At 40.8% G+C, this 25439-nt stretch overlaps 1 protein-coding gene across 1 annotated transcript in view; it reads right to left on the minus strand.

The window, feature by feature from the left end:
- The window catches only part of LOC127454852 (probable JmjC domain-containing histone demethylation protein 2C), a 102242-nt gene extending 78530 nt beyond the window's left edge, over window positions 1-23712 (minus strand). Inside the window, exons 1-2 of the mRNA XM_051722320.1 lie at window positions 23350-23712; window positions 2892-3056 (exon numbers count right to left, since the gene is read on the minus strand). Of these exons, the coding sequence (XP_051578280.1) occupies window positions 2892-3056; window positions 23350-23481 (297 nt within the window). The 5' untranslated portion in view covers window positions 23482-23712. The remainder of the gene's footprint in view (window positions 1-2891; window positions 3057-23349) is intronic.
- Between the last annotated feature and the right edge of the window lie 1727 nt (window positions 23713-25439).

The following is a 25439-nucleotide window of genomic DNA, read 5'->3' on the forward strand; positions in this document are numbered from 1 at the left end:
CTAAATGTAAAGGAAGTACACACAAACACTCACCCACATACACACACACACACACACACACACACACACAGGTATGCTCATTCATTCTCATCTCTGCAGCCCGTTGGCCAAACAGAGCTACGTTGCCACGGTTACGCAATTTACCCATGCAAATGGCCATAACCCATGGTTACTACAGGTTACACATGGTAACCCATAGTAACACGTGGTTTGCCACGATAACATGCTATCATAAATTAGGTTATATAAGCAAGGTCCACAATTCTAGAGTGCGAGCCTGCAGTGGCACAAATGATTGTCAGGAGACCAAGAATACTTTGATCTGCCGTCTGGTAAAAGAAGAATACGTTTTTTTGTAGGGATGCACTAGTATGAATAGTTTTCGCCGATACTGTTACCGATTTGAACAAAAACCTATTGGCTGATAACGATTCTGATATTTTGCCACTAACCTAGTTTAATTTAGGAATTATGCTTTAAAATGTACAAAGAGGTACAAAAGGTTTTTTTTTTTTTACTGTTCTAACAATAAATAATTTCCGTTGAACATAAATTGGATCTGTTGAACACATAACATGCCAACATTTTAAAAAGAGCCACAATAAAATATAAATATTAAATAGAAGATAAAAAGATAAAAAATAAAAAAAGATAATAAAAAAAGACCAGACCGCTAGAGGGTGCTGCTTACGCACACAGCACTGACTGAAACGCTGACTGCAGTGCTGAATGCAGATTGGGGTGCGTCTCAGCAATAACACGAAAAAGTTTAGGCTTAAAACGTTAAAGTCCCCGTATACATAAGTCAGGCATATGAGGTATCATTTAAAAGCTTAGAATCTGAACTTTTCAGAGATAACCATCAAACCTTCTGCAAACTAAGGCCTCAAAAAAATTGCTGCGCAAATTAGTGCCCCCTAGGGGTAATGGGGTAGAAAAAGTCTTTCACTTGATCAAATGAAAGCTCAAATTCTCAGGAATATGACTGTATAGTTTATTTTGTGGCCCTAATACCACAGTAACCAAATACAAAAATTTTCTAAAAAATCATAAAGTGAAATGTGATTTCTGTAAGTCATCAAATACAAACAGATCACTGCTGCTGTAAGTCCCAACTAGCTAAAAACGTAATATCTTCTCTTACCTTATGCAGCTTTCTAAAACATGAGCCAATTTTTACTTGTCTGTGAGCTTGCTTGGCTGAATAATCCAATGTTATATCTTAGATGTCCAGAACAAAATATGCCATTCAGCAGGAAACAAATCATCAGAAAACTATGTTTTCGACAATTGATGATAAAAATGTTATATATCATTGCAAAGAGGAAGATCTAGTTCACTCAGAGGATGAGATATTTTTTTAAATAACGTGGGTGGTGCATGAACTGAAAATAAGACTGAATGTCTATGTACGAGCACATCTTTGAGGGCTAAAATGCATTAGAGTGCCACCTACATTTCAAATCTGTATATTGTGATGGAATATGAAATGTGAAAAAATATTTTTCTAGAGGTTGCTGCCATCTAGTGGAATGAAAAAAGACTTTTCAATTTGAGTTAGAGTGAAAAGAACCAGAATTACATGTTTACAAAGTTACGACCAAAAAAAAAAAAAAAACTGATTACATTTTTTTTTTATCATATGACTATAAACAAAGATTATAAAGTCTTTTTTACTTTAAAAAAGTGTGTGTGTGTGTGTGTGTGGGGGGGGGGGTTCTGATAAATGAGACCAATTTTTTTGCAATTAGTCCACAGTATGTGTGAATGGTGAGCTTTTAAATTTGAGTGTGAAAAATTGCAGGCGGCAGCCCAAAAATGCCCCAGAGTTTATGGGGTTAAGCAATATCACATGAGCAAGAGTGCTATTGTTCCATATATCACAGCCATGCTGCATAACAACCACATGATTGCGACTGTGATCCTGCTTTTATACAACAGTTCAACAAAAAAGTACATAATATGAAATTGATTATGCTTCAGACAAAAAATTGGACAGTTAATTAGTGCATTTCTTCTCTGCCAGCGAAAATAGTTCTAAAAGAAGCCAAAGCATCAAGCACAACTCTGGTCTCTGCACTGTTTCAATACTCTATATTGAATTATAGTTGTTTTTGTTTGTAAATGAATCAGTGTTTTTGAACTAATCTTTTAAATGAACAAATCTTTCTTGTTCATTTTCATTGTTTCGGTGGTGAAAGACTGTGTTTTTCAAAGAATCAGTTGAGTCAGTGATTAAAAACTTAATCATATCATAAAAAAATGCTAATTCGTCGCTGCCTACTGCAGTAGAAATGGTTACCAGAAATGGATAATGAAGGAATCAGTGAATGAGATCAAAATAAACGATGAATCAAAATCCCCACCACTATTTGGAAAGCTAAAAACACTGAAAAGGGGAGTGACACACACAATGCTGTTGGACGCCCTTCATCCAATAAGATTCATGGACCGGAACTACCTGTTGTATAAATACTGTTTTGTCAGATCCCTGCTGATTCCCTCCCCTAAATCCGATGTAACTTTAAAAACAAAGCAGAAACTGCAGTTATGTTCATGTATAATTTGTTTACTTGCTACAAAGGTTCTTAAACAAAACCCTTGAATATCTTTCAAAGATTTGTTGCCACAAACCTTGCCAATATTGGCAAATCCAGCAACTAGTTCATTCTAGAAGCCTCAATGCATGTAAGCACAACTTTCCCTCCCTGCAGACTGATAAAAACCTGTGTATCCTGACTCTCAGAAATTGCATAAAGGCAGCCAATCAGATTGGAGCTTTCCTTTTAAAGAAAACTCTTGCCATTTTTTGTGCAATATTCATCAGACAGTCTGTGAAAGGTCCATTGGAGACAGGTGGAAGTGGCAGTGAGGGATTTTTGTGGACTCACCAGGGCAGGTTGCAGGTTCTTCTTCTCATGGGCGCTGCCATTGTTCGTGCTGGTTCTTCTGGCAGCCCAGACAAGGTTCTGCTCCAACAAAACCACCTCACATTCCTCTCTGAGTCTCCTCCACTTCCCCTCCGCGCACTGCTCTCCGTCCCAGTGCACACACACCTAACAAAGAGTGAAAGAAAAAGAGAGGGTAGGAAGGTTGCAGATTTAAGGAAACATAGGTGTGCACACACTCGCATACGCAGATCATATGTGTTCACAATTAACTTGATTGATGCAACTAAATGAATAGATGATTCAAAGGTGATGAATCTAATAAATTAGAAACATGTCAATACACCAACAGCATACTAAAACAACCACATGTGGCTTACACACACACACACTCACATACATACACAACATGAAATGGAAATGAAATGGATTACGAAAACATGCGTATGTCTTGTGTGGCTACATGTTCAAAAAAGACATTTTCAACTTAATGTCGACCACACATTAGTTAATCAACCACACACACACACCAGAAGTCCTGTCTGCATCCCTCCAGCTCAGACCAGACATGATACATATTTTCATTTGTATTCTATTAGTCTGACTTCAGTGATGTTTGTCATCCAGAGTGTCATCACAGCGTCATAAGTTTGTGTCTGACTGATGACTGAGCCAAACTAAATTAAAACTCACTCAACGTCTGCAATGAGCCACGCAGCACTACTGTAGCATGGCAATACGACCCAATGCGTGACAGATCTGAATCTCCAAATCACACAAACAGAAACTCACTATAAATTCAGCACTAGTCAAGCCCCACTCAAAGTGATCCATAATTTTTTATCCAGATTTTTGTATGTACAAAACATACCCAAGTTAGGTAAATAAAGAGGTGCACATCATCTGCGGTCCATGAGAAATCCAGAACGCAAGGAGAATGGGATGAATCCAGCAGCAGCATGTGGGCTTTGTTTCAAAACCTTGTGCATTTTTGGCTGTTATGGGTGTGTTTTCATGTTCAATTCAACATTTATGGGCATCACAGGCATGTACAACATTCAGTCCTACCTATAATGCATAAAATGCTGTCTAGGTGGGAAGATCCCCAAGATTTAAAACCCAGCCACAACGAGCACCTTTTAACGTTCGCTCAGCATTTTTGGTCATGCTCATTTGGTCATGCTCAACGTTCGATTCAGTCTGGTTGAACTTTAAAGGTGCGTTCAAATGTTTGATTCAGCATTTTTGGCTGTTATAGGTGCATTTTAATGTTCAATTCAACATTTATGGGCATCACAGGCATGTACAACATTCAATCCTACCTACAATGTCTAGGTAGGAAGCTCCCAAAGTTTTACAACCCAGCCACAATGAGCACTTTTGAACATTCATTCAGCATTTTTGGTCATGCTCATTTTGAACTTGCCTTGTTGAACATTAAAGATGCATTGAAAAGTTTGATTCGGTAATTCAAATGTTTGATTCAGAATGTTTGTACATCATAGGCATATACAACATTCGATCGTGCCTATGAGGGACGAAATTCAGTCTATAGGTAGGAAGCTCCCTAAGTTTTGAAACAGCCACATTGAGCACCTTTGAACATTTAATCAGCATTTTTGACCATTTCTGTGCACCCTTATGGCCACGCCCTCCTCGTCACACGTTATTACCAGCGGCTCTGGTATCCTGGTAATAATCACCATTCATTTCTATCAACTAATGTGTTTATGATTAAATTACAATTAGAGCACAAAATTGTTTACAAGAGCACAAAGTTCTTCATATATCTAGCCCCTTAATTTTGCTCTCAAAGTGTACCAGATTGATGCATTTAACTTTAAAATGTACAAAATTTTCTTACGGGGCAGCAGTCACACAAAATCCTGTATAACTGAAATATACCCATTCGAATTGATACTGAATAGAATCTAAATCGGAATCGAATAGAGAGATTGTGAATCAGAATCAAATCGGGAAATCTGTATCAATACCCAGCCATAATCCTAGGCACGCTTTGCTTTCATATGTGTTTTCAACATTTTTAACATTCACTTTTGACCGTTATAGGTGCATTTGAATGTTTGAATATTCGATTCAGCATTTATGGGCATGTTCATTAATCCTATGAACGTTCGATTAAGCCTCGATGAACTTCAAAGATGTGTTCAAAAGTTTGATTCAATCATTCAAATGATTCTTTCAGCATCGTTTGGGCATCATATAGGCTATGCATTTGAATGTTTGATTTGATATTTTTGAGAAACATAGGCATGTGCAACATTTGAGCCTATGATCCAAAAAATGTCCTTAGGTTTTTATAACATAATCATTTTGAGTTTTTACTTTATGAATGAAGATCTGATATAGATGTGAAGCGATATGAGAAGGTTGAATATGTCCTTGTCCTGAAAGAGTCACTGTGTTCACCTTTCTCTAGTTTCCCCTGGAATAGCAAACTTCACACATTATTAAGCAGTGATGCACCTGCATGTGTGTGTGTGTGTGCCAGACAGATGATTTGTCTCACACTCCACAGAAGGAGAAAAAAGCCCTAAAATATAATGCATTGCAGAGACACATGCTGTCATTGGTCAAGATCATCCGAGCGTGAGAGAGAACAGAGAGGACAGAAAAAAGACCTGCTTTGAGTTGCTATGCTACCAACATATCTTTATCAGTCTCTCACTCTCTCTCTGATTATCTGTACAATGTCCACCTCTCTCTCTCTCTCGCTCTCTCTCATCTCCCTCAACTCCTTTTCTTTTTGCTGTCTTTTATCCTCAACTTTACTCTTCATCTTCTCACTATCTCTTTCACAAAGACACTCACTACAACTCTCTCTCTCTATCTCTCTCTCTCTCTCTCTCTAGGGATGCGTGTCGAACACAGAGGTGATTTACGTGCTCTCCTGACATTATCTCTGAGGTGTGTGTGTCTGACTGAGAGTGTGTGTGTAAGAAGGGGGAGTGTGAAAGGAAAACAGCAATTATTCATTTAGAGAGGATCATTAGTCATACGAACCAGTCCTATTGCCTTTTAAACCACAAACACACACACACACACACACACAGTGCTTCATCTGTTCTGCGAATCTGAGTCTACCATGTTATGCTGTCTTTTTTTCATTGTGACTATTTTTTCTGCCAAGTGTGTAATTAGGATCAGTGTGTGTGTTTTTGTCTCAGACAGTATTTACAACCGTGAGCAAGCTAACAAGAGGCTTTTTTCTGCTATTCTCTACAACATGCATGTGTTGACTGAGATATCCATGTGAGTGTGTGTGTGCATCAAACCATTTGGCCATGAAGCACTGACAATCTATAACAGGTCAGGGAAGCGTTTCACACATACAGTCACATGGACACACACATGCATACGCATACAAACTCTCAGGCACACCTGCAAATCAACTCAAGCATTGCATACTCACAGCGGGGTGCACACACACACACACACACACACACACACACACATACACACACACACACACACACACACACACTCCTGCAGCATCTCTTTGACAGACTGTAAGATAGAAACAATTCCACACATACAAATACACACTCTCTCTTTCAGTAAACACTTCCCTGAAGCTTGTGGGAGGGAATCATTCACAGGCATCAGATTTCAGCTTGGACTACAGCCAACTCTCTGGCAGAAATGTGCTTATAGCATCAGCATTTACACACACACACACACACACACACACACACACACACAACCTGACAATGTCTTCCTGTCTGTCAGAGACACACACACACACACACACACACACTGTCTTTATAGTCTGTTCCTCTAGTCTACACATAGATCCACATAAATAAATGCACACACACGCGCACACAGAAATATATAGAGATCATGTAATAATCTCTTCCGACTGCAATCATTACAATAATACAACAACAGAGGAGTGAATGAGATCTGGTTATGTTCCAGACAAAACTGACACCGTGTGTGAAAGGAGAGAGAGGGAGAGAGTATGGGAGGAAAAGCACACTGACAACATAGTAGCATGAGACTATCATGTGACTGTGTGTGTTTGTGTGTGTGTGTGTGTGTTGTACATATTGAGTGCAAACACACACATTCACAAACTCTGTGATCCACAGAGGCGCCTCTCTGATCAATAATTTACTGAGCTGAGAGGGAGCAAAGGTGGGGGGGGGAAGTTAAGAGAGAAAGACTGACAGAACAAGAGAGAAAAGTGTTTACAAAGACAACACACATCAGCACTAAATGAAAGCATAATGTGACAGACATTTTGTGTGGCTAAACACAATATGTTTTTTCATTGACATGTCATTTAATTCCATGACTTCATTTTCTGTGAAATGTAAATGATTAAATTACACATTGTTATTATTTGTAATTAAATAACTTGTCATTAATATGCTATATTAATATACAACATGGACACAATTGTTGTTAAGAAGCTAAATGAAATGCATCACATTCAGAAAACAACATTCAGTGTTTCCTGTATTGCAATCGCTGCCACTGAAACAATATTTTGACTGAGCCTGATACAATGTTTGTGTCACATCCTGTCTACTGAGATACCTTCATCTGATCGATTTTTGAAGGCAGCATAGATGTATCCTTCGCTGCCTATCTAATCTCACAATCCTATGCATGCGGATCCACAGCGGTTGAGCTGAAAAAAAAAAAAAGGCGGCCGTGTATAAGTGTACGTTTTTATTCCCTTTTTCCAACTTTTGATTCCATTTCTAGCATGAAAGTAGTATTGTAGTTTATTAAAATACACTTGGTTATCGCCAAAACTCTCTTAAGTTTGTTCTAGATTATTAGAACTTTGTGGTTCGGTTGGACTGAATGAAGCAGACGCGTTACCTTTAGTGGACACCAGATAACGATAATCAGTTGCTGGTATCCTAGCAATGATGTAACTTTATGCGGCCTCATTAGCCTGTCCAAAACCAGTTTTCCCCATTCTGATGGTTGATGTGAACATTAACTGAAGCTCCTGACCCAATTCTGCAAATCCATTGACAAATCTATTGGTAGATTTTGGAACTGACACAAGGGAAAGTTAACACTTCTGTTAATCGGCCAAGCAAACACGGTTACCAATGCCATTAATCGCAAAATTGGCAAATATCGGACGATTAATCGGCCTGGCCGAAGTATCGTCTATCACTACTAACATTATCGTCTAAGGAACAAAAATGAAAACGAACGGTGTTTTTAGCAGAACGTAATCGAAAACCGGAACAAAGTGATTTTCAAATGTTCCTGAGTGAAAATGTTATTTTTAAATGCTGGTAACCGGTTATAACCAGTCATTGTCATTTTAAAAATAACATTATTAACCATTCTTTTATTTTGTTCTAACCGGTAACCTTTTGGAAAGGAGGCTGCGGAACTTCTGAACTGGAATGAAAAATACAGTTTTTGCTCAGAAAGAACCGAAATGAAAAACATTTCGTTTTTAGTCCCTGATCATTACACATTACTATCAGAAAACAATTCAGACAGAAGTGACCGTGAGCTGCTATAAATCATGTGACTGCTGGAGTGTGTGCTTAAGTGTGGTTGAGAACAACATCCAACATGTGTGTATGTGTGTGCGTGTGTCAAGACGGAGGGACCGAGACACACTGATTTCTGCTAACACACTGCCATGATTGAGCACTCCTAATATAATGGATTTGATGAGCTATAGTTGTGAGTGTCTGTGGATGTGTGAGTGAGAGAGAGAAAGGGAGAGGAGACTGTGTCCTTTAATTGCCTCACATTATGAGTGATACTATCAAAGCTGTGGAAAGCATTCTTTCTCACACACACACACACACACACACACACACAGAGTACAAGAGAGAGTTGGACACCTTGTGTGGCTGCAGATCCAGGTCAGCGCTCCCGTCCTCATGACTGTGATTCTTTCAAGCATTATATTTCCGCAGTTTAAACAAATGCTCTCTCGTGTCTGCCAAACACACATTCACATACACACGCTCTCTCTTGCACTCTCTCGCTTTCACAATCTCTTCTGCACATATAAAGACATACAAAAACTCACACAGCTAGTGGGATCTTCTCAAAGACATAGACGATTACACAAACATCCATAACAACTACATACACACAGCCAACAAACTGGGCTGTAGGCCATTAAATAAACAAAAAGGAGAGACAATTTCACCAGGACTAATAAGAGATTCACACACACCCACACACAAATGAACACATCAATGCAAGCAATGCATCATCAGAGGGAGAAAAGACAAGAGTAAGAGTTAAAACTGCTGTGTATTGTCATGTGCTGCTATTGTAAATAAAGACTTGCCTTTATGTTCTTTTCGGAGTTTAAATGTTTTGGATCCCATTGCCACTTACACTCACTGACCACTTTATTATGAACACTATGGTCCTAATAAAGTGCCTGATGTGGTCTTCTGCTGTTGTAGCCCATCTGCCTCAAGGTTCAATGTGTTGTGCATTCGGAGATGCTATTCTGTTCACTACAATTGTACAGAGCAGTTATCTGAGTTACCATAGCCGTTCTGTCAGCTCAAACCAGTCTGGCCATTCCCCGTTGACCTCTCTCATCAACAAGGCATTTCCATCTGCAGAACTGCCACTCACTGGATGTTTTTTGTTTTTGCCACCATTCTGAGTAAACTCTAGAGACTGTTGTGTGTGAAAATCCCAGGAGATCAGCAGCTACAGAAATACTCAAACCAGCCCATCTGGCACCAACAAACATGCCACAGTCAAAATCAAATTTTTTCCCCATTCTGATGGCTGATGTGAACGTTAACTGAAGCTCCTGACCCATATCTGCATGATTTTATGCATTGCACTGCTGCCAAATGATTGGCAAAAATGCAAAAAAACACAAAATAATTCCTTCAAATGCAAATGAAATTTTTTCTTGGTAGGGTGTGACCACGGGTTAGCCTACAGTCATTATAATTAGGTTTATATAAAAACAATGGAGGTCTGTGGTATGTGTCCATAGATAGCTATGGGTGTGTGTGTGCCTTTGTATATGTGCGTGTGTGTGTGTGTGTGTGTGTGTGTGTGTGTGAGTGTGTGCGCGTGTGTGAGTGTGTGTGTGTGTGTGTGTGTGTGTGTGTGTGTGTGTGTGTGTGTGTGTGTGTGTGTGTGTGCAAGGATTCTCCTCCACAGGGCTTAGATCTACAATCACACAGCCTGAGCTGGTCTTCTTACGTCTTATCAGGAGATAAGCTACAGTGCTCACACACACATTCAAAATCTGTCTGGTCTGCAGAATCACACATTGCTTCCCTGGCAAAGGTTCAAACCATCTGCCAAAGTTCAAGGGTCGAATGAAAAGTAAGCCGTATATGGAGCACACACATACACACGCTCACTCTCAAACACAAACACACATAGACATTTTTCAGACAGACAGACAGGGTCAAATAAACATATAAACAAGGATTCAAAACCTATGACGACAAACTGCAGTCCCAAGATATTAGACAGAGAGAGAGAAAGGAAATGAGTAGGAAAAAGACTAAATACAGACCAGAGTACCTCGTATTTCCTTCTCTCCGCATGAACTGATGAAATTCAACCCCTCTCTCTGACACTGCAGAACCATATATCTATGTATGTGTGTGTGTGTGTAGACAGACAAACACACGTGCATTCACAGCAAGAAAGGGGGGTGAGGAGTGCTTAAATAGAGCATAGTGCAAACACTCAAAACCATAGAGAGAGAGAGAGGTGGAAAGAAAGACAGACAAAGAGAGACAGAGATGAGGCCAAGCAAAGACATCTGGATTTACTTAAAGCAGTGCAGAACACAATTAGAGAATTATCAGAGCGAGCCTATAAAACACACGCCGTGTACATTAAAAGACAGGTGAAATTAATGAACATCTGCATTAGATGGATGATATCACATGAAGAGGCTCTGGAGAACTATTTCATTGCAACATAAAAGTTTAAACACACACTTCAACACTCCAAACAGAAACACTCTCTGCATAGATACAATTTCCATTAATATTTAAAAAGCATGCTATTTACTTTTTCTTTGGCTCAAATTGATATACAGATTGTATGTTATTTATTATAATTAAGCAATAGGGTACAAAAGGCCATGCTATATTATGGTTTAAACATGCTGTTATATAAAGGCAAAGCATCACAATATCTACACAAATCTCACTATATAACAAAGCCTCGTTGAGTGCCTTATTTATAAGCCGCTTACTACATTATATTAGCACACAAAGTCTCCTTAAAACGTAATTTATTTTCCTATGCAAATGTATCATCAAGTGCCATCCTTCTGCCAGAGGATATAGTCCCTAATGAAAACAAAACAGAGCATTATTCTATGCATATTATGTAGTGATTTTCACAGTAGGTGGGTGAACAGGTGTTTCGTGCCATAGCTGTTACGATAATGCTGTACTCACCAACCAGCACCCAGGACCGGAACTATCAATTGAATAATATAACGGGAGACCGGGGCTAGTTGTCACACATTTTACTCCAGTGAATATTTCTCAGTGTAGGTTTATTTTTGAAGTCATAATATTTCTACATAGCCACATACCTTGAAGTCTTGGCTACAAAAAAGTTTTGTTTTTTTTAACTCTCCTATTGCATTCAGAATCTGCGTACACCTTTTGCATTTGCGGGTCAATTGTGACTCGTGGAATTTTAGCTTATAAATCATTCATAATTTATAAGTGTTTGCCTTTATTTTGGAAATCATTTAGTTTGTATTGACGGTTACCGTTCATGTGATATCATCCATCTAATGACGGTTACCATTGAAAGTGAACATTAAAGAGACTGACCTCGAATCTGCTTCGTTGTCTCCTAACTCCTCCATTGCCCGAACTAAGAGATCTGCTACAGTGGTGCCGAGAACCCGGCTTTGGAGGAGAACGCTGCTATAGAGTCTTCAAGACCCTCACCAGTATCCAGCAGTCCCAACACCATGCCCTCAGGGAGGTACGCCGGGAGCAGGAACAGCGCTTCCAAGTCCTGCTCCAGGCACAAGCGGAGGACCGACAGGTGCTCCGGAGCCTGAGTGGCAGGGAGGGGGCTGGTGTTGCAACCTATTCGGAGACTGTCCCACCGATGGCCCTTACAAAAATGGGGCCAAACGACGATCCGGAGGCCTTCCACCGACCCGCGGAGGTTTGGAAGTGGCCTCCCGATCAGTGTGCGGCCCGCCTGTTGCCACTGCTCTCTGGGGAGGCACAGCTGGCGGCACAACAACTCCCCACTGCCAGCCTCCTGGATTACAATCACCTGAAGAAGGCCATTCAGCAACGGGTCGGTCAGACCGTGAAGCAGAGTCGGCAGCTCTTCCGCTTGTTGAGCTTCGGGAAGGACAGCCACCTGTTTGCTTTTGCGCAGCAGCTCCGTGACGCCTGCCGGAAATGGCTGCTGGTGGGGGGAACCCGCGGCATCGTGGAAGTGGTTGATCTGGTGGTACTGGAGCAGTTCGTCTCCCAACTCCCCTGAAGCATGTCCAAGTGGGACAAGTGCCACCGCCCGGCGTCGCTGGAGCCGTCCAGCTGGCAGAGGACTACATGGCGACGTTCCCAAGAGGCAGCGAAGCAGTCTCTTCTTCTCTCTCTTCTCTCTCTCCACCCCCTGTGACTCATGTTCCCTCCCCTCCCCCACATTCCCCTCACTCCCGCCCAGTTCCAGCTCCTCGGAGGTGGGGAGGCCAGCCCAAACCCCACCCCCAGTCCAGAGGACCCTTCCCCTTGTCTGTCTCTCCTACCCCCCCGTCTCTCTCCACTATCCCCTCCAGGTTGGCGAGACTACCCCCACGAGTGTGGAAGGAAGAACTGGGCCGGTCTGCTGGAGCTACGGGGAAACCTGACACAGCCAGGAGTTCAGTCCAGAAATGGTGGTGGGGACACTGGTCCAGATCCCCAACGATCCACAGGCTGCCCCCGATCGGGCAGGGGCGTATCCACATCAAGCTTTGGTGGATACAGGTTGTTCTCAAACCTCGATCCACCAACGCTTGGTGCAAGGCGGGTCATTGGATAAAAATAAACTGGTGAGGGTGAGGTGTGTGCATGTTGACATTCACAGGTATCCGGTGGTTACCACTGAGATACGATTCAGGGGAAAAAGGCATAGAGTTGAGGCCACGGTTAATCCCCACCTCACCCATCCACTAATTCTGGGAACCAGTTGGCCCGGTTTTAAAAATCTATTGAGGGTAATATGTGTGGATGAGTCCTGAAAAGTAGTGGCGCGGGGTGTGACGTGCAATACTATGGCTGGTGAGGCGGTGCAAGGGCCGTCAACATCGGCTTCACGTCAGGATGACGCAGACGAGGGAATTCCCATTCTCAGGGGCTTCCCTGAGGGGGATTTCCCTCTGGAGCAGTCGCGTGATGAGTCCCTCAAGCACGTCTTTGACCAAGTGAAAGTAATTGATGGTCAACAGCTCTAGCCCGGCGTTGCGCTCACATACCTGTACTTTTCTATTATTAAAGAGCGGTTGTATTGAGTGATGCAGGACACTCTAACCAAAGAGAATACAACTCAGCTGTTAGTACAAAAGAGCCATCGAGAAACACTCTTCCAGGTGGCTCACTATAATCCAATGGCTGGCCACTTAGGTCACGAAAAGACTTTGAACCATATAATTGCCCGTTTCTTTTGGCCGGGCATTCACGGGGACCTTTGCAAGTGGTGTGCGGCGTGTCATGAATGTCAGTTGGTAAATCCACTGGCCACCCCAAAAGCGTCATTGTGCCCTTTACTTGATCGAGATCCCCTTAGAGAGAATTGCCATGGATATCGTCGGGCCATTAGAACGGACTGTATGCGGACATCGCTTTTTATTAGTTCTGGTGGATTATGCAACGTGATATCCGGAAGTAGTGCCCCTGTGCAACATCCCAGCACGTAGTGTTGCGGAGGCACTCTTCAAAATTATCTCCCAAGTGGGAATTCCAAAGGAAATCCTCACTGATCAAGGCACAACATTCATTTCACGTACACTATGTGAACTATTCGAATTATTAGGCATTAAGTCAATTCGCACCAGCGTTTATCAGCCGCAAACCAACGGGTTGGTCAAACGATTTAATAAGACCTTAAAAAATATGATTTCGTAAGTTTGTACGCGAAGATGCTAAAAACTGGGATAAGTGGCTCGAACCCCTGCTGTTTGCAGTACGAGAGGTCCTGCAAGTCTCCACCGGGGTTTTCCCCGTTTGAGCTACTGTATGGGCGCCGGCTGCACAGCGTGCTTGACGTCATATGGGAAGCTTGGGAGGAAGGACCTTCGAATAGTAAAAATCTAATTCAATACGTTCTTGACCTTAAAGCAAAACTCCACACTTTGGGGCAGGTAACACAGGAGAATTTGCTCCAAGCACAAGAACGTCAACGCCGACTGTACGACAGGGTCACTCGACTACGGGATTTCGCACAGGGAGATAAAATGCTTGTATTGCTGCCCACCTCAAGCTCCAAATTACTCGCCAAGTGGCAAGGACCCTTTGAGGTCACACGACGAGTCAGAGATCTCGATTATGAGGTTAGGCGAACAGATAGGAGAGGGGCACGTCAAACCTACCACCTCAACCTCCTCAAACCATGGAGGGAGGCGGTACCTGTAGCCTTTGCAACGGTAGTTCCGGAGAGGGCGGAGCACTGGCACAATCAAGTTAATTCACCCCGGTCCCTTGCGGAGACCACCTCTCGCTGTCACAGCTTACAGATATTGCCAGGTTGCAAGCGGAGTTCGCAGACGTGTTTTCACCCCTACCCGGTCGCAAGAACCTCAAAGAGCACCACACTGAGACCACTCCGGGGGTGGTGGTTCATAGCTGCCCCTATTGTCTTCCTGAACACAAGAAAAAGATGGGATGCTTGAAATGGGCATAATACAAGAGTCGCACAGCGATTGGGCCAGCCCAGTAGTTTTGGTACCAAAGAGTGACGGCTCGATCCGCTTCTGTGTTGACTACCGTAAAGTGAACGCGGTGTCCAAATTTGATGCTTATCCAATGCCGCAAATTGACGAGTTACTCAATCGGTTGGGCGCGGCTCAATTTTACTCGACACTGGACTTAACGAAGGGTTATTGGCAGATACGTTTAATGCCAATGTCCCGAGAAAAGACGGCTTTTTCCACACCGTTCGGATTACACCAATTTGTGACTCTTCCGTTCGGTTTGTTCGGAGCTCCAGCCACGTTTCAGCGCCTTATGGACAAGGTCCTCAGACTGCACACGGCATATGCCGCTGCATATCTAGATGACATCATCATTTACAGTAATGATTGGCAGCGACATATGCAACATCTGAGAACGGTCCTGAGAGCGCTGAGACAGGCGGGACTCACGGCCAACCCAAAGAAGTGCGCAATTGGGCGGGTGGAAGTTAGGTATCTGGGGTTTCACTTGGGTCATGGGCAGGTGCGTCCACAGGTTGACAAAACCGCAGCAATCGCAGCCTGCCCGGCGCCCAAGACCAAAAAGGGGGTAAGGCAGTTTTTGGGGCTGGCTGGCTACTACCGAAGGTTTGTGCCTAGTTATTCTGATGTCACCAGCCCGCTGACTGACCTTACTAAAAAGGGGGCTCCCGATCCGGTCCAGTGGACAGAGTCGTGCCAACAGGCCTTCCTTAAGGTAAACTCCGCACTGTGTGGGGGGCCGCTTTTACATGCACCTGATTTCTCTCTCCCCTTTATTTTGCAGACTAATGCATCTCACAGGGGGCTGGGCGCGGTGCTCTCGCAGGAGGTGGGAGTGGAGGAACGGCCAGTGCTATTTATTAGTCGCAAGCTCTTCTTCAGGGAGACAAAATATAGCACCATCGAGAAGGAGTGTCTTGCAATTAAGTGGGCTTTTCTGACACTCCGCTACTACCTGCTGGGGCGAGCCTTCGCCCTCTGTTCCGATCACGCTCCTCTGCAGTGGCTCCACCGCATGAAGGATACTAACGCGTGGATCACCCGTTGGTACCTGGCTCTCCAGCCCTTTAAATTCAAGGTGGTCCACAGACCGGAAGCGCAGATGGTTGTGGCTGACTTTCTCTCCAGAAATGGGAGGGGGAGTAGGCAGACCGGATGTTGCCCCAGCCTGAGTCACTGGGGGCATGTGGCATGGGGGCGTGGTCATGTGTGGGTCTGTGGGAAAGAGAGAGCGGTAAGGCTCGTCACCTGGTTCATAATTATCTCTAACAACTGTCTCTCATTATAGTGATGGTGGAGGGAGATTTAAAAAGGCACGCCAGAGCATCAGAGAGGGAGAGAGAGAATGACCGTCTACCCTACAGCCAAACACAGAGTATTTTGGAAACAATTTAGTTTGTATTGACGGTTACCATCAAAAGTGAACATTAAAGAGACTGACCTTGAATCTACTTCGTTGTCTGCTGACTCCTCCATTGCCCGAACTAAGAGATCTGGTACAGACATTTTATGTTCCGTTTATTTTTCGTGAAGGTATAAATAAGCAACGCTTGTTTACATGTATCATGTATGTCAAAGAAATGTACTTAGCTATTACTCAGGTATATTTTTTTCTGTGGGTAAAAATAATAGGCTGGTTGTATTTAACTCTTTGAGCACTTTCCAATGACATATGACACATGGCTATTTGATCAATTTGATGATTGTACTGATTAAAATAAATACATTTTACTGATTACAATAATATGTGCAGTGCAAAGTTATTAAAGTGGAACACTTCTAAACAAAGTATTTGTTCAGTTTTGGTCATAATGCCTACTTGCATTGTAAAGAACAGCTTCTAAACTTTCAAATGATACCTATTTTGTGTTGGTGAAGACTGCTGTTAGTAATGTTTTTATAATCATTTTTTTTCTCACAGGCCCGCCGGCGGGGCCCATCCGAGCTTAAAGGATTAAACCTTTTAGTTGATATAGTTAATACAGTTGTCCCTTGCCTTAATGCATGCCCGTGTGGTTTGATTATGTTTGCTTGTTTACCCAAGAGCTATAACAAAAATATTATGATAGTGAAAATTACTGCCCGACCATTATATCGTTTGGCCGATATTAGCCTTTCACCAATATATCGGTATTGGCGTATATGTTTACCGATATACGCCGATATGAAAACTTTTTTCATAACATTAATGCAGAAAAAAATGCTTTAGAATTGGTGTCATAGCGTAGTTTGTCCAGCAGAGTGCGCTCCGACTCCACTGTTTACAGGGCTGACTCTGAGCTGACGGTGGCTCTGCAGACAGTGCGGAGTTCAGCTGTGTGTCTTCGCGGTAAGTTGCTAACTAGCTTGTGTAATACATACTGGAAAGTTAATAAACAATGACCCCATCATTTTCCCTTTTCAATATAACTAATATAACGTTAACCCTGTCCCTGACAACCATGTCACTCTATTGTTTGTTATGTTAGCCAGCTATAGTTTATCAGTGCAGTGCAGTAAGTAATGTAGCAGATTGAAAGGTAAACATCAGAGCATCTTTTTGCAGCTCAGCAGACAACGGTGCGGTGGTAGATTGTGTCTGTTGAGTGTTGATTTCACACTATGTTATTACCTAGTTGGTGAGACAAAATGCTGGAAAGTAAAATGAACAATGTCCGTCTTTTACTCTCCATGACAACAAGCTTATAGCTAACTAGCTAATCACGTAGCTACATAGCTACTTTCATTGTTGTCAGCTGAGTGGAAGCTAATAAGTAAACATGTATTCACCAGACTGTTTTGTTCAGGATTCACAATTTGGTACCCCCTTCAACCGAACAATTCCAGTCATTGCATTTACAAAATGTAATATTTAAAAGTCTGGTTTTCCACCGTTGAAAGTTTCCCCTGAACTTGCATAGCAGAATACGGTGTAACACCGCTGCCGCTGTTTTTTTTTTTTTTTTTGACAATGTATAATAATAATGTCAAATATTCCTTGATAAAAATATTTGTTTAAGAAAGAAACTTTCTGAGTACCTTTGCATAGTCATATCAGTGCAAAATCAGTGCACAATCCACATAGAAAAGGTCTGTTTTCATTCCAGCTCAAAAATTAAATATATCAGCCACCATATCGGTAATCGGTGAATTTTCCCTCTCTAAAATCGGTATCAGTCTCAAAAATCTCATATCGGTCAGGCTCTAGTGAAAATTTACTTTGGAGGGTAGAACTCCCAAAAATTATTTTAATTTAACATTGTTTTGAACTAGAACCAACATACAAAACCTCTGCTTGAGAAAACACACATTTGCACAATTGGACTTTTGTCTCCAAATCTTATCATTACTGAGATATTGCCCTTGTGACAACTTTCCCAATTGACAACTAGCCTGGTCACCCCTATACTAGATCAAGTAATGATAAAAACCAACGTTCCTCTATCCTACTATGACATTTTCGTGTATGTTTTTGAACTACAGCCTCAAAGTAGTGCATATCTCAAGCTGTCATGACTGGACACACTGTAGACGACTGGAAGTGCAAGCTAGGCAGTACTTGTGGTAAACCCAATGGCACAGTACAACAAGGGGTTGTGAAGGAGATGAGAAGCATTAGGAGATGTACGTGTGTGTGTGTGTGTGTGTGTGCGCTCACAGCAGGAGGTTGTAACCCAGGAAAAGCTGTCAGTCACACGGCTAAGCTGCTGTTGCCACGGGGACATCGTCTAGCGAATGGTGTAAAAGACACGAGTCCCCAAAGACACACAAACAGACATGCACTTACACTCTCACAAAAAACAAACACACATAAACACACCAAGAGAGGAAACCGACAGCTGTTCTAATAAGCAAGCCAATCATAGAGTCACATCTGTACACTGCCAGCTTTAAAAATAAAAGCATAATTTCAGAGAGATTCTTCATGCCAGAAATGTGAGAACTATTACAACTAAGCTAAAATAACTTCCACTTACATGATTACTACATATAAATTGATTATAGTAGTATAGAATAAGATTATAGTTTTATATAAAATAATAGACCTCGCTGAGGGGGTGAATTAGAGTTAAACAGACCCACATAGTGAGAAAATCATGTTGATGCCCACACAGAAAAGTGTACATCCACACAACACACAAAGACCTGGACACACAAACAAACAGACACACAAGGCTTCTCTCACTCTCTCCGTCATTCACACACACACACACACGTGTGCAGTTGGGAGATTGTGACAGCCTAACCAAAGTATGCAATGCATGCAGTAATATCTGAGAGAATGATAAAAACACAGTCAGACAACAGACACACAAACATCAAACCGTTGTGTATCATGAACAAACACATTTAGATGTAACAGCAGAGCGGTGAACGGCAGGGAAAAAAGCACAGCTACATTTCTAAAAACAAACCTGATTATGCTCAATCTTCAAAGCAACATATCCTGTACATTTGATTTACAATTTAAACAGCAGTGAAACAAACTGCCATAAGTCATTCAGTCAGTTCTTCAGTACAATCCTCAGAGGTTGATCTGATTACTGAGAGCTTGTGTAGGAGGAAAGTGTGCCTTTGACCCCCATAATTAACCTCACAGTTGTAAAAATGCAAATACGTCTACTGCAGTACAGTGGAGATACAGTATGTGCTGATTCCCACAACTTTTGACCAATGAACTGCTTTTTCCAGTGTTTGTAAAGATTTATAAAAAACAGTTTATAGATATCATGATGGGGAATTTCTAACCAACTATATATATGTATGAGCTGAGCATAACTAAACAAAAATACATTCACTTATATATATATTTCCATGACTTTCAGGCCGGAAAAATTCTCTGATATTTCCAGGTTTAACATGACCGTTGGAGCCCTAAATATGAACCAGTAACACATTACATGCTTTTATAATTGATTACTATAGCAAAAACAACCATGTGTAATTTTAACTAGATAAACTAGATAAATACAAACTAATTACATGTCGTTCATTAGCATTGCACAGTACATTCAAATGTAAGTACACTGAAAAAAATTATTATGTGGTGAAGTACATATAGCAGAAAAAAATAAGTATTTGTTACATGGAATAAATTAGTTTAAGCATGAACTTGAAAATATATCAAAATTAATGCCCTAGCTTATAAGTAAATATAATTGTTTTTTTTGTTTGTTTTTTTTGTTACATTAACATCATTTGAAACCAAATTAATGCCATAGCAGATCATTCTTGTACACTGGGTATTAATTTATGATTTGTGCTCCTAAGATCATCTAATATGATTCATTTTTTATAAAGACACTGTCTGTTCTACTGATAGTTTGTAGTGTCTAGTAGTGTGTCTGTTTGGATCTGCCATGTAACATTAAGTGTAAAGGTTTTGACGACACATTTCAGTCAAGAAACTTGGTTAAAATTAAAATAGCATATATTCAGCCAGGTTAGCTATAAAGCTAATGATCAGAATACTCTACAAACGGGCAATTTTCAACTGTCGACATTTAACAAGACACTACACATGTTTATAACTGAGAGAAAATGATACGAACCTTAAGTCACAGTATTCCTCTGATTGCGTCCATTTATTTAAAAGTTTGTGGCCTCTATTGGGGCTTGGGTACCACCCCTGGAGTTGCAAGTTCAAATCAAGGTCGTCCTAAGCAACCAAATTGTCCCGGTTGCTAGGGAGGGTAGAGTCACATGGGTTAACCTCCTCGTGGTCGCAATTTGGGGTTCTTGCTCTCGGTGGGGCACGTAATGAGTGCATGTGGATGCCGCAGAGAATAGCGTGAAGCCTCTACGTGCACTACGTCTCCGCGGTAACACGCTCAACAAGCCACGTGATAAGATGCATGGGTTGACGGTCTCAGACGCGGAGGCAACTGAGATTCGTCCTCCACCACATGGATTGAGGCACTATGCCACCACGAGGACTTAGAGTGCATTGGGAATTGGGCATTCCAAAATTGGGGAGAAAAGGTTTGCGGCCTTGGAGCTTATCTGTATGTGCTTGATTCCATGCTCATGAGAGCTCTGTGACTCTGGTCCCACCCTGATTGTAAAACGAAGCGTGATTGGTTGAAGATAGAACGTGCTACGATTGGTCCGAGTAATGTGGCCGTTATCTGATTGGCTTGAGCAGACGATGGGTGGAGTCCACCTATTTGTAGATTGTGTGCACATCTTGATGCTAGATTTGTTTCAAAATCCACAAATGCTTATAGCGATCCGCAAATGCACAGGAAGCGATCCACAAATAAATGCATGCGATTCACAAATGAATGCTGGACAGAGTTGTGTTTGTGAGTTAAAATATATATTTGTAAATTATTTTTTTATTTGTTTTATTTATTTGTGAATTAACTTTATTTTTGTGAAACTCATAACATATTTATAAATCTCATTCTTTTTATTTGTGAATTCATTTCATTTTTGTGAAACTCCTTACATTTATTTGTGGATCTCATTCAATTTATTTGTGAACCAACTTTCTATTTGTGAATCTCTTTCCATTTGTATGTTAATATGAAACAATTCCATCTCCATATTAAACATATGTTTGCAAGAAAACTTTAAACTGTGACATGTTCTAATAAGATGTTTATTTCAATTTTACTAAGTACCATGTATATCATATTTGTAAGTTACTGAATTTACTAAAATGGTTAAGTTAAATTTATTCACTTTAATCAGTGTTGTGTCATAAAGTAGTTTTTATGTTTCATGCCACTAAGATTTACTTCGAAAAACAGTGTGCAAAAACCTGCGAAATAAAAATTAAGTAAATCTTACAAGTGATTTTTTTTCAGTTTACATGTTAGAACTCATTCATTTGTATCTGACCTTGATTTCCCAAAAGTTTTTGTTTTTTTTAAGTAAATGATAATATATCAAGATAAATGGGTAACACTTTACTATAAGTCTCCATTTGTTAACAACATTAGTTAACATGAACTAACAATAATATAAGCATTTATTTATCTTGGTTAATGTCAATTTCAACATATAGGCTAGTAGCCTAATACATTTTTAAAATCAAAAGTTGTATATGTTAACATTAGCTAATGCACTATGAGCGAACAATAACTACCAATGTACAATTGTATTTTGTATTAACTACAATTAACCAATATTTATAAATGCTGTTAAATATATATTGTTCATTGTAAGTTCATGATACCTAAAGCATTAACTAATGTTAACAAATGGACCCTTATTGTAGTGTTACTGATAAATGATAAGATAAATAAAAATAAATAAATAAAAAATATACACTTCGATGACTGTGTCTTATTTAGGCTGCTCTGCTGTTTCAGAGTGATAGAGTCATTAGGCGCTACAGCAGCAGTGCAGTAAACTGTCTCAAAACAGCTGATTAGTCAGAGTGAAGTCATACTGAGCCACACACACACACACACACACACACACACACACACACACATATACACACACACACACACGCTCACACACACACACACACATACACACACACACACACACACACACACACATGTTGGTGCGGCTATCCTTATGAGGACTCTCCATAGACATAATGATTTTTATACTGTATGAACTATACTATCCCCTAACCCTAACCCTACCCCTAAACCTAACCCTCACAGAAAACGTTCTGCATTTTTACATTTTTAATCAAATATAGCTTAGTATGTTTTTTAAGTGATTTGAATTATGGGGACACTAGAAATGTCCTCATAAACTACATTTATAGCATAATACCCTTGTAATTACCAGTTTGTAACCTAAAAAAAATTTCCTCCTAAACCACTTAAACCTGCCCACACACACACACACACACACACACACATACACGCACGAGCGCGCGCACACACATACACACGCGCCCACACACACGCATACTCACACACACACACACACATAAACACACATACTCTCACACACATACACGCGCACACATACGCACACACGCATACTCACACGCACACATACACACTCACATACATATTCACACACACACGAGCGCGCACACACACATGCACACACACACTCATACACACACACATACACACGCACACACATTCACACACGCGCGCGCACACACGCACACACTCATACTCTCACACACACGTACACACACACACATACTCACACACACACACACTCATACAAACACACTCATACACACACACACACACACACACACACACACACACTCACTCACACGCACACACTCATACTCTCTCTCTCTCACACACACACATACTCACACACACACTCATACACATACTCACATACACACACTTTTGTTTCCTCCTATTTATCATTGTAACACGCCCAGCCTTCGGCTCATGGTAATAGTTGCCTGAATGTTTGTTGACCAAACATCTGACAGAAACAAACAAACAAACAAACAAACGTAACAGCATTCAAAAGTATCACTTTCGCCTTCATGTCACCAGTTATGACAAACTTTCTCCTCTCAAAAAAGTGAAGAATATTAACAGAATTTATGACAGCAGGGAAAGCCTAAAATATTCGTACGTTTAAGAGTTTCGCTATGTATTATGTCGTGAGGTCAGTTTTTACCGTTAGCGCAGGCGGGTCGGTGGTCGCACGGATGACTCCGGCTCTCCAGCTCCAGCGCGAGATTCCCGCGAGCTCCAGAGACTCTCCGCCGCTCACGCAGAGGCAGCGCTTCCCCACCAGCTCCACCGCCATAGTCCCGCAAAAAGTGCGAGAAATGTCCACGGACAACAAACAAACTTCCTACTACTGCGGGCTACGGTGTTGACACATTCCTAAAATATAGTGATTCAATTAAAATTATTGTGTGTTAAAGCACATAGGCTTTAAATTCCCTGCGTTCGTCCTCTAGCGAACGTTGATCTCTCTGTGCGCCGAGAAATTGATTTACACCGGCAGAAGTAACAGTCATTATGGCTCCCTCTCGCTCACTCACACACGTGGTATTCATCCGCCTCAGCCAGCACACAGGACTATCAGACCGCAGAGGACAGACTGAGCTCACTCCTCTTCGGAAGGCTTTCAAGTGCACCACCACAGACCAGAGAAAAGTAGTCCATCGTATGATTTTATATTCTAAACTTGAACATACAGTTGGCTTACTGAGCTTCAATGGATCGTTCGCTGTTTTTTATACATAAAATTGAACAAATTAGAATTACAGTAGAGAAAAACACAGCTTCTAAAACTGCCAAATATGTCACACATGCTATAAACTAAGGGACATTAAAGGGATAGTTCATCCAAAATGAAAATTATCTCATCATTTACTCACCCTCATGCCATCCCAGATGTGTGTGACTTTTTGTCTTCTGCAGAACACAAATTAAGATTTTTAGAAGAATATTTCAGATCTGTAGGTCCATACAATGCAAGTGAATGGTGGCCAGAACTTTGAAGCTCCAAAAAGCGCATAAAGTCAGCATAAAAGTATTCATACAACTCCAGTGGTTTAATGGCCATGTCTTCAGACACGATATGATAGGTGTGTGTGTGTGAGAAACAGATCAATATTTATGTCCTTTTTTACTATAAATTCTCCTCCCTGTCCAGTATTTGGCGATATTCACAAATACTGTGAATAGCCAAAAACAAAAGAAGAAGAATGTGAAAGTAAAAGTTAATATTTATGGTAAAAAAATGACTTAAATATTGATCTGTTTCTCACCCACAACTATCATATCACTTCTGAAGAAATATGGATTTAACCACTGGAGTTGTATGAATACTTTTATGCTGACTTTATGCACTTTTTGGAGCTTCAAAGTTCTGGCCACCATTCACTTTCATTGTATGGATCTACAGAGCTGAAATATTCTTTTAAAAATCTTAATTTGTGTTCAGCAGAAGACAGAAAGTCATACACATCTGGGATGGCATGAGGGTGAGTAAATGAGGAGAGAATTTTCATTTTGGGTGAACTATCCCTTTAAGCATCCTTTATTTTTCACTTATACCATATGTACAAGTTATATGTCATTTAAAGGTATAAACATACAACATACAGAGTCATTTTTAAACCAATTAACCAGTTTAAATCATGTGCCTGTTTTATAAGTGTTTCGGTTCTGATTGTTTATACCCCATGCTTTGGTAACATAAGGAGTAAATAAGTTGAAAATAAATAGAAAAAATATATAGATTTTTTAAATGCTAAATGAAAAGGTCTTTTATTTTCTTTAATCTTAAAATTTTATATGAAAATGCACACTTTCGCAATATAGTTACCTAAATGAAGATTAGTTAACAGTAGTCTTATCTAGTGTAAAACATTTTTCCTCCTTTAATCTACATCTTGAAATGATGCCATCAGCCTTTTTCAGACTATATGAATCACATTTGACATACTGAATACCCACAAATTTGAATTATAGGTCTATGTAAAAAAAAAAAAAAATTTTATGATAATACCAGAGGGCAGAATGATTTCAGGATATACTTTATATTGTATTGTGCTTCTGTGATGTTTGGAGGACATTAGGCCATAGCCGATGAGTCAGTGGAACACGTTTCAGAGAGGATATTAATATATTAACACAATCATGTATGTGGTGTTGTTAGAAGAACCCGAAAGCTGTTAGTGGGCAATCAAAGGACTACAGTGTGTTAACTCCATGGTGTACTATAGTGAGTGGTTGATGTCATGGGGCATG

This window comes from Myxocyprinus asiaticus, chromosome 17 (genome assembly GCF_019703515.2).
Source record: "Myxocyprinus asiaticus isolate MX2 ecotype Aquarium Trade chromosome 17, UBuf_Myxa_2, whole genome shotgun sequence".
Lineage (NCBI taxonomy): Eukaryota > Metazoa > Chordata > Actinopteri > Cypriniformes > Catostomidae > Myxocyprinus > Myxocyprinus asiaticus.